Source organism: Ornithorhynchus anatinus, chromosome 5 (genome assembly GCF_004115215.2).
Source record: "Ornithorhynchus anatinus isolate Pmale09 chromosome 5, mOrnAna1.pri.v4, whole genome shotgun sequence".
In the NCBI taxonomy this organism is placed as follows: Eukaryota; Metazoa; Chordata; class Mammalia; order Monotremata; family Ornithorhynchidae; genus Ornithorhynchus; species Ornithorhynchus anatinus.
In genome coordinates, this window is record NC_041732.1 from 66,321,321 (window position 1) to 66,331,855 (window position 10,535).

Here is a 10,535-nt window from a genome sequence, read left to right on the forward strand (position 1 = left end):
GAGGCGGGATTCGAACCCATGCCCTGAGCCTCCCCAGCCCGGGCTCCGGCCGCCGGGCGGCGCTGAAGGCGGGGGAGCCGAGCCTCGGCCGGGTCTCTAGGGCGGGCCGGAAAGCGTCGCTAAGCGTCGCGAGGGCGGCGCTCGGCGGCCGAACCGGGGGTCGAAAGACAGGCGGCCGAAAGGCCGGCGGGCCGTCAAGCGTCGCGAGGGCGGCGCTTGGCGGCCGAACCGGGGGGGGGGGGTCGAAAAGCAGGCGGCCGAACCGGGGGGTCGAAAGGCAGGCGGCCGAACCGGGGGGGGGGGGCTCGAAAGGCAGCCGGCCGAACCGGGGGTCGAAAGGCAGGTGGGCCGTCAAGCGTCGCGAGGGCGGCGCTCGGCGGCCGAACCGGGCGGTCGAAAGGCAGGCGGGCCGTCAAGCGTCGCGAAGGCGGCGCTCGGCGGCCGAGCCGGGAGTCGAAAGGCAGGCGGGCCGTCCAGCGTCGCGAAGGCGGCGCTCGGCGGCCGAACCGGGGGTCGAAAAGCAGGCGGGCCGTCCAGCGTCGCGAGGGCGGCGCTCGGCGGCCGAGCCGGGAGTCGAAAGGCAGGCGGGCCGTCCAGCGTGACGAAGGCGGCGGCGCTCGGCGGCCGAACCGGGGGTCGAAAGGCAGGCGGGCCGTCCAGCGTCGCAAAGCGTCGCGAGGGCGGCGCTCGGCGGCCGCGCCGGGAGCCGAAAGGCAGGCGGCCCGATGTGGCTGCAGCAGCGGCTGAAGGGGCTGCCGGGGCTGCTGTCGAGCAGCTGGGCCCGTCGCCTGGTCGCCTCGCTGGGCCTCGCCCTGCTCGTCTACTGGTCCCTGGGCGGCGGCCTGCATCTCCCGTCGTGGGGCCCGCGTCGGGGCGCGGACGACGCGGCCTCGTCCAAGTCGACCCCCTGCCCGTCGGCCGTCGCCTGGCGGGGCGAGGCGCTGGAGGCGGACGGGCGTCGACCGGCCCTGGCGGGCAACGGCTTCCTGACCCTGGACGTGGCGGCCAACCGGCTGTGGGTGCGGCCCGCGGGGGCGGCGGCCGCCCTGCCCCTGCCCCTGCCCCGCCCGCCCCTGGCGGTCCTGCGGCGGGACGAGGGCGAGGAGTCGACGTCGACGACGGCCGTGCTGCCCCGGGAGGGCTCCGTCCTGCGGGTGCGGTGCCTGCCGCCCGACGCCGTGCTGCGGGAGGACTTCGCCGCCCACCGCCGCCGGCCGCGCGTCTACCTGCAGCGCGTCCGCCTGGACGACCCCCGCGGCCGCCCCGTCGACCTGCGGCCCGCCGGGCCCCGCGCCAGCCCGGAGGCCCCCCCGGAGGCGGCGGCCGGCCGCCGCTTCGTCGTCTACGGCGCCCGGGCCCCGCCGCTGCCCGGCGGCCGCGTGGTGCTGGCGGCCGTGGCGGCCGAGCGGCCCGACGGGGGGCTGCGGGCCGGGCCCCGGGCGCCGCTCGACCGCACGCTGCTGGGCGTCGTGCACGTGTCCGACCCGCTGCACCCGCTCGACGCCCGCGGACCCGCGGCCGACGCCCTGCTGCGACGCCTGACGGACGACGCCCGCGGCGAGATGGCGCAGCTCCTCCAGATGCCGCCGCAGATGCTCTGGGACGAGCACCGGCGGGACTGGGACGACCTCTTCCTCTCCGGTCAGGGAGCGGCCGGCGCCGGGACGAACGCCGGGGCGGGGACGGAGGGAGCCGGGACCGGGGGCCGACGCTGTGCTGACCGCTGGGGAGGGAGCGACGACGGGACCGGGGACCGACGCCCTGCTGACCGCTGGGGAGGGAGCGACGACGGGACCGGGGATCGACGCCCTGCTGACCGCTGGGGAGGGAGGGATGCCGGGACCGGGGATCGACACTGTGCTGACCGCTGGGGTGGGAGGGAGAGGTCGCCGACAGGACCGGGGACCGACACTCTGCTGAACGTTAGGGCGGGGACGGAGGGAGGGAGCGACGCCAGGACCGGGGACCGACGCTCTGCTGACCGTTGGGACAGGGTCACGCAGCAGCACAGAAAGAGGGAGGGAGGGATTGACGGCCGGACCGGAGACCGACACTCTGCTGACCGCTGGGACAGGGAGGGATCGACTGACACTCTGCTGACCGCTGGGACGGGGAAGGAGGGAGAGACCGCCGCCCGAAGCGGGAACGGACACTCTGCTGACCGCTGGGACGGGGAGGAGGGAGAGAGGGGAGACCGCCGCCCAACCTGGGGTCGGACCCTCTGCTGACCGCTGGGGCAGGGACCCTTCGGACCGCAGCGGGGAGGGAGGGACAATCCCCGCCCGTGGCGGCATCACGGTCTGGAAGTCCATTCGATCGTACGTAGCGAGCGCTTACGCGGTGCAGAGCACTGTAGTAAGAGCCGAAAAGGCCACTTGGGCAATAGGGACAGTCTCTGCCCAACAGCAGGCTCGCACTCGTAACCGGGGCGGGGGGAGAGACAGGCGATCAGATGAAAGGAGTAGACAGGCATCAGTACTGTCAAAGTAGATGATAACGACGGGAGGGGTTAAGGAAAGAGTCTGGGTTAGGGAGTCAGAGGTCATGGGTTCTAATCCCGACTCTGCTGGGTGACTTTGTGCAACTTACCTTCTCCGGGCCCCAGTTCCCTCATCTGTAAAATGGGGATTAAGACTGTGAGCCCCACGTGGGACAACCTGATCATTTTATAACCCCTCCCCCCCGCCCCAGCGCTTAGAACAGTGCTGTGCACATAGTAAGCGCTTAACAAATGCCAGCATTACTATTATTACTATGTGCCAAGCACAGTTCTGAGCAGTGGGGGGTTACAAGGTCATCAGGTTGTCCCACGTGGGGCTCACAGTGTCCATCCCCGTTTCGTTCAATAGTGTTTATTGAGCGCTTACTAAGTGCAGAGCACTGTACTAAGCGCTTGGAATGTACAAATCGGCAACAGGTAGAGACAATCCCTGCCTCTTGATGGGCTTACAGTCTAATCGGGGGAGACACACAAAAACAATAGCAATAAATAGAATCGAGGGGATGAACATCTCATCACTGACATATGAGGGAACCGAGGCCCGGAGAAGTGAAGCGGCTTGCCCAAGGTCACACAGCAGACAAGGGGCGGAGTGGGGATTAGAACTCACGTCCTTGGACTCCCAAGCCCGGGCTCTTGCCACAAAACCACGCCGCTTCTCAGTGAAGAAAGAGAATTATAGATATGTAAGAATCAGAAGCGGGGAGGTGGGCATCAAAAACAAGGAAGCAGGCATCAGCAACGTCAATATAAGTAAATAGAATTAGATGTCCATAGATACATATGTATACATGCATCTATATGTATATAATAATGATGATGGTGTTTAAGTGCTTACTATGTGCAAAGCACTGTTCTAAGTGCTAGGGGAATACAAGGTCATCAGGTTGTCCCACGTGGAGCTCACAGTTTTAATCCCCATTTTCCAGATGAGGTCACTGAGGCCCAGAGAAGTGAAATGTGAAAGGCCCACAGTCACACAGCTGACAAGTGGTGGAGCCTGGATAATAATAATAATAATAATAACATTGGTATTTGTTAAGCGCTTACTATGTGCAGAGCACTGTTCTAAGCGCTGGGGTAGACACAGGGGAATCAGGTTGTCCCACGTGGGGCTCACAGTGTTAATCCCCATTTTACAGATGAGGGAACTGAGGCCCAGAGAAGTGAAGTGACTTGCCCACAGTCACACAGCTGACAAGTGGCAGAGCCGGGATTCGAACCCATGACCTCGGACTCCAAAGCCCGGGCTCTTTTCACTGAGCCACGCTGCTTCCCTGAACCCATGACCTCTGACTCCCGAGGCTGGGCTCTTTCCGTTGAGCCACGCTGCCCTGATGTCACTGGGTTTTCACTTTCTTCTAACCTCTGGTAATCTAGAGTGTTTCGTGGACTTTGGTATTCTGATCCGATAGGGCCCGGCCCGGGATCTCAGTGCGTTCGAAGCGTGGCTTCCCGACAGGGCTCCGGGAGGTCTGACCAAATCTCTTGTATCGTACTCTTCCAAGCGCTTCGTCCAATGCTTAGCACATAGTAAGAGCTCAATAAATCAACCATTGGTTGAATGGTTTGCGTAGGGGAATTTTTGCTAGGAACAATCCAGCCAATGTCATTTTTCCCCAGAGAATTAGGGTAAAGTTCATCCTTTGGGAGCCCGGAAACTCCTTTCTTACTGAAGATGCTTTAATAATAATAAGGTTGCTATTTGTTAAGCGCTTACTATGTGCAGAGCACCGTTCTAAGCGCCGGGATAGATACGGGGTAATCAGGTTGTCCCGTGTGAGTCTTCATCCCCATTTTACAGATGAGGGAACGGAGGCCCAGAGAAGTGAAGTGACTCGCCCACAGTCACCCCAGCTGACAAGCGGCGGAGCCGGCTTTCGAACCCATGACCTCTGACTCCCAAGCCCGGGCTCTTTCCACCGAGCCGCACTGCTTCTCAGCACTTTAGTCGTGTAGAAGGAAACAACCGAGCCCTCCGTGAGCGAGTTATTACGTGATGCCTCCCGGATTGGCGGATGGAAATTTACTTCTCCGTAATCGGAAAACGGGTTCGAGTTCGGAGAGGCATTTTCGATTTTATGTGTGTCCGGAAAGCTTTAAATGAGAGCCCGGGCTTGGGAGTCAGCGGGCAGGGGTTCAAATCCCGGCTCCGCCCGCTTGTCAGCTGGGTGATTTTGGGCAAGTCACTTCACTTCTCTGGGCCTCCGTTCCCTCATCTGTAAAATGGGGCTGGAGACAGTAAGCCCCACGTGGGACAAACCTGCTCACCTTGTATCCGCCCCAGCGCTTAGAACAGTGCTTGGCACACAGTAAGCGCTTAAGAAATGCCATCCTGACCATGTGTTATTATTAAAAAATACAAATAACTGGCTTCCCTTTAGCCGGAAGGGCAACCACCTGCTTTGCTATCGACCTTTAAGATTTGGCCCTTCACAGTTGATCCTGCGTGAAAGTGCTGAGTTCGGTGCTCAGCCCCCAGGAAGCATTGCGAAGGCGCGTGGCTGAGTGGCAGGAACCCGGGCTTGGGAGTCAGAGGTCATGGGTTCGAATCCCGCCCCCACCCCTTGTCTGCCGTGTGACCTCGGGCAAGACACTTCACTTCTCTGAGCCTCCATGACCTCCTCTGTAAAATGGGCATTTGACACTGGGAGTCCCACGTGGGACATCCTGATGACCTCGTATTTGCCCCAGCGCTGAGAACAGCGCTTGGCACATAATAATGTTGGTATTTGTTTAGCGCTTACTATGTGCAGAGCACTGTTCTAAGCGCTTGGAATGAACAATTCAGCAACAGAGAGAGACAATCCCTGCCCATTGATGGGCTTACAGTCTAACTGGGGGAGACAGACAAAAACAATTGCAGTAAATAGAATCAAGGAGATGTACACCTCATTAAAATAAATAGGGTAATAAAAATATATACAAATGAGCACAGTCCTGAGGGGAGGGGAGGGGAAGGGAGGGGGGGAGGAGCAGAGGGAAAGGTGGCTTAGCTGAGGGGAGGTGAAGGGGGGGCAGAGGTGCAGCAGAGGGAAATAGGGGAAGCTCAGTCTGGGAAGGCCTCTTGGAGGAGGTGAGCTCTAAGTAGGGTTTTGAAGAGGGGAAGAGAGTTAGTTTGGCGGAGGTGAGGAGGGAGGGTTTTCCGGGACCGCGGGAGGACGTGGCCCGGGGGACGACGGCGGGATAGGCGAGAACGGGGGACGGCGAGGAGGTGGGCGGCAGAGGAGCGGAGCGTGCGGGGTGGACGGTGGAAATAGAGAAGGGAGGAGAGGTAGGAGAGGGCAAGGGGATGGACAGCCTTGAAGCCTAGAGTGAGAAGTTTTTGTTTCGTGCCGAGGTTGATAGGACTCCCAAGCCCGTGCTCTTTCCACTGAGTCACGCTGCTTCTCTAGTAAGCGCTTAACAAATACCATTATTATTATTACTCTTATTTAATGACTTGGCTTTTTCTGAGAGAAACTGCAAGCCCCACTTCCGTACCTGCGGTGTCGAATCGAAGGGCCAAGCATTTGTTGCCCTTGAGTAAAGACCTTAGATTTTTTTTTTTTTCCTTTCCCACCCGGGGCCCCCCTCCCGCCGCCTTCTCGGGGGTCGAGCACCGACGCTCCTCTGTCGGTTGTTCCCATTCATCCCGAACGTCTGCTTTCTTCCAGGAGTTGAAATGAAGAAGATCAACGACGCCCACACGCCGTCCAGCGAGACGGTCAACATGACCCTGTACTACGTGCTGTCCTGCTCTCCGACCCCGCCGCCCAACAGCCCCCTGAGCCCCCGGGAGCGCGACCGAATGGAATCCAGCCCCAACTACGCCGACCACTGCTTCAGCGGCCACGCCACCATGCACGCCGAGAACCTGTGGCCGGACAAGCTGGCCGGCGTCGCCCAGGTCCTGCAGCTCTCGGACCTGTGGAGGCTGACGCTCCAGAAACGGGGGTGCAAGGCCCTGGTGGCCGCCGGGGCCCGAGGGATGATGCAGGGGATGGTGCTGAGCTTCGGGGGGCTGCAGTTCACCGAGAACCACCTGCAGTTCCAGGCCGACCCCGCCGTGCTCCACAACAGCTACTCCCTGCACGGCATCCACTACAACGACGACCTCATCAACCTGGCCGTCCTGCTGGACGCCGAGGGGAAGCCCTTCCTGCACGTGTCCGTCAGGTCGCACGGCCGGCCCGTCCGCATCTACGCCTGCGAGGCCGGCTGCCTGAACGAGCCCGTGGAGCTGACCTCGGAGGCGCGGGGCCACACCTTCCCCGTCATGGTCACCCAGCCCCTCACCCCCCTGCTCTACATCTCCGCGGACCTGACCCACCTGCAGGACTTGAGACACACGTTGCACCTGAAGGCCATCCTGGCCCACGAGGAGCACATGGCTAAACAGTACCCCGGATTGCCCTTCCTCTTCTGGTTCAGCGTGGCCTCCCTCATCACGCTGTTCCACCTCTTTCTGTTCAAACTCATCTACAATGAGTACTGTGGGCCGGGAGCCAAGCCGCTCTTCAGGAGTAAGGTATAAAGCCGCCGCCCCGGCCGCCTCCCGGCCCGCCGGGGGTCCCCGGCCGGAACCGGGCGGGTTCCGGCTCGGGGGACGGGGAGGGGTGGCTTGGGATCGGTGTCGGAGCTGGTCTCGGTGGAGCTGGGCGGCGGGGGGCGGTGGGGAACGGGGACCCAAGCGAAGGGGACCGCAGTGCTTCCTTCACGGCCCCCGGAAAAGTGGCTCGGGAACCGAAAGGAAAGCAGCGGCAGAGGGAAGGCTCGGGAAACACCTCAGACGGGAGCCGGTTCGTCCGGGCGTCACGCTCCGGGCCCAGCAGCTTGACCCCCTTTTTTTTGCCCCCCGTGGTCTTTCAGCGGTCCCCGTCCGGCACCGCCCGGAAGGGCGACGGCCCCGTAGCCGCACCGTGGCACCCTCTTCAGAGGGTCTCCTTGTCCCCTTCGAAGGCGGCAGTTGTTGGGACGCCGAGTGCTGATCCGTTGGCTCTGCTCCCTCGGCGGGCCTCCTCCGAACGACGGCTTTCCTCGGGGGTTCCCCGATCGGGGGCGGGGTGGTGGCAGTCTGGTCCCTCCCCCCTAAATTAACCAACCTCGCCTCTGCTCCTCCACCCCTCGCCACTCCCTCGCCCTCTCAAAAGCCAGAGGGCGGGGGGAAGGAGTATCACCCTCCCGTGGCGGGGGCGGCGGGGAGGGGGGCGAAGATGTGCGGCCGAGATGGACCGTCAAAGACAAACTGGCCCGGATGGGACGGTGACCACCCTCCCTTGCCCCCGCCGGTCAGCGCCCTGCTGTGTCTGGGGGAGAAACCGAGGGTCCCCCAATTCCAGGAGGGAGCCAGACGGGGCATCCGACTCAGCGAGCTGCCGTTTCGGATCAGATTGTGGCGTCGGTAGGGATTTGGGGTAGCTCTAGGTCGAGGATCGAAAAATAACAAAGAGGAAATGGGAAGGCGGCAGATCGCCTTGCTCCTCTATCACGCTGGAAAAAGGGAAACGGCCGGGGGGGTGAGGGGAAGAGCGGCTCCCGGATCGGTTGCCGCGGGAAGGAAGCGGGTGACTGCCTGCTGGCCCGGCAGAAGGGTAGGAGGAAAGAGGAAGTGAGGGGAATAGGGTTTTCCCCAGAACTGGCCCAGTTCTTCACGATAGGAGAACGAGCGAAAGATCCGAAAGAACTGGGCAGAGGGCGTCCTCCAGCTGTCCGCCTGCGATGGCTTGCGCGCAGAATAGGAGACGGTGAAAGAAATAATCGGGGGCTCGCCCCGCGTCTCGTCTGCTCCGGGCTCCCAGCCCTTGCCCGACCAGCTTGAGCTGCTTTTCTCTGCGGACCGGTGAGCTCTCCGCAGGGCTCCCGCAACCAGCCCACCCCGCTGCAGACGTCCCGCGTGGTCAGTGGCGGAAGGGGCCGGGCCCGCCGCCGAACCCCACACGTCGCTCCGTGTCCAGCGAGTGATTTCAGCGGAAAGGCCTAGCCGGGGCGGGGGCTGGCCTTCCGCGCCACCCGCGTGCTTTGGCGTTTGCCCTGGGAGGGCGGGATTCCGGGGTCCGGCTCGACCTTGCGGATGGGTGGGGTCGACTTAGCCGGCCCCGCGGGAACCGCCCTCCCCCTCCCCTCCGGAGGTTGGGCAGATGGGTGTCTTCTACCCGGTTTTTTACTTACTCGGGCTAGGCCGACGCTCTTTTCGACCGGTCGGCTCTTCTGGTCACGTTGGGGCGAGGGGCACCGGCCGGGGAGCCCTGAGCTCGGCGAGCCATCCCTCGCGAGGCTCCTCCACGTCCACGCTCAGGCTGCACAAAGTCGGGCGTTGGGCCGAGCCGGGCTCCCCGGAAGAGGAGGCAGTCGGGAACCTGCGTCTTAATGTTTCCGTCGCTGTGAGAGAGGGTTGCGGCGTGTACAGTAACGGCCTTGTTTTGTTAATTGAACAGGAAGACCCGAGTGTCTGAGCGAACTAACGGTCCCGCTCTCAGCCTCTGACCCTGGGCAAGTCAGCCTCCGTTCGCACGAGACCCGGCACCCGAAAGTCCTGCCGATGAGAACGAGGGACCTTTTGAAAGCAACAACCCAATTGTGCCTTGTCGGGGGAAACCGGTGACTTGGAAATGTCGGTGGCTCTTCGGGAGTTGACGCAGGAGCGAACGGGTGGCGTTGGAGGGAGTGGGAGGGAGCATCTGGGCCTTTTTTGTAAGCTTTTACTCAATAAAACGAACCTATGTGGAAATATACTTGAAAATGAACCGACTCCTTCAACCTAACCCTTTTCACCTCCCAGGACGTTACAACGTCCTTCCGCCCTCGGGGCTGGAAGACTCACTCTTTTTCCTAATTCGATGTCCCCTTTCCGCAATGCCTTCTTAATTTATTTTTGATTGAGATTTTTTGGCCTCCCTCGGGGTAGCTAATCATAGAACCAATTACCGAACAAATCCAGACTGTATTTTGCTCTGCTGGATGGGGCGACTTGGGGATCAGATTTCACTGAATCTTTCCAATGTGAAGGGTGCACAGGCTATTTCAAAGAGGCACAATTTCTGGGCAGAATTTGAATGCTATTTGTCTGTCTCACCTTAAACCTATGGAGATGTGTCTTTTTGTGTCTTCTGGCAGGTGGAGGGGTTTTGACCTAGTTGATTGAAGACTGTTTGGTTTTGAAATACCAAAGCTTTCTTTTTTTTTTTTCCAGTTTGTTTTTAAATAAATGCCTTTAAATAAACGTCACCACGCTCTGTTTATTGTCCGCACGTACACCGGCGAGCACGGTACTTGTCGATCTTGGCAGCCCAAAGTCATTCTCTTAGACTGCGAGGCCAGTTTAGGCTCACGGAGAGGTGAGTGGCAGCACGTCCTAAGGGTCGGAGCACGGCCCTGGGAGTCGGAAGGACCTGGGTTCTAGTCCTGCCTTCGCCACGTCTGCTCTGTGACCTCGGGCAAGTCACTTAACGTCTCTGTGCCCCTCGGCTGTAAAAGGGGATTCCGTCTGTGAGCCCCATGTGGGACGGGGACTGTGTTGTCCAATCTGATTATCCTCTACCTACCCTATTGCTTAGAACAATGCCCGGCCCGTAGTAAGTGCTTAACCGATAATACCAGAGAAAAGCTAGGCGGTTCCCCAACGGTATTTGAGCATTTACTAGGCGTTCCAGGAAATGACGGGAAGAAGTCAAGGTCCCTACCCCAAAGGAGTAAACAGTCTCTACTGGGGGAGCCGGGATGGGCACAGTAACACAGACATAATTAGAAAGGAAAGAGAAGGTGGAGACAGAAGAGGTGTGACTTACATCGCTATTCGTCAGTACTGGGGGAGCTGGATCGGCGAGCTTGATGGGCGAGAAGGACTTGCTCTGAGCTGGCTGCCGACCTTATCAACCAGCAATCTGGACAGGTGGATTATGTTTTGTTACTCCCTGCTGGCTAAGAGATGTCTCCTCGCAGCCTGTGTGGGCTGCTAGCCTGGGGAAAAAAATGGAATATGTGACCAAAGTTCCTCCTCCGGGTTAGAGAAACAGCATGGCCCAGGGGAGAGAGCACAGGCCTGGGAGTCAGAGGA

The 10,535-nt window shown here is 60.8% G+C and overlaps 1 protein-coding gene across 1 annotated transcript; it reads left to right on the plus strand.

Moving 5' to 3' along the window:
- The first annotated feature begins 332 nt into the window (after positions 1 to 332).
- On the plus strand, positions 333 to 9,706 carry KIAA2013 (KIAA2013 ortholog). Its single transcript, XM_029065679.2, has 3 exons — positions 333 to 1,641; positions 6,157 to 7,010; positions 8,917 to 9,706. Exons 1-3 carry the CDS (start codon positions 726 to 728, stop codon positions 8,932 to 8,934), a joined length of 1,788 nt encoding a protein of 595 aa, XP_028921512.1. The 5' UTR covers positions 333 to 725; the 3' UTR covers positions 8,935 to 9,706.
- The last annotated feature ends 829 nt before the right edge of the window (positions 9,707 to 10,535 follow it).

Excerpts from the sequence above, each read along its gene's own strand:
- KIAA2013 (XM_029065679.2), top strand. The coding sequence starts at position 726 with ATGTGGCTGCAGCAGCGGCTGAAGGGGCTGCCGGGGCTGCTGTCGAGC. Across the intron at positions 1,642-6,156 it reads GGACGACCTCTTCCTCTCCG|GAGTTGAAATGAAGAAGATC; the intron begins GTCAGGGAGCGG and ends GCTTTCTTCCAG.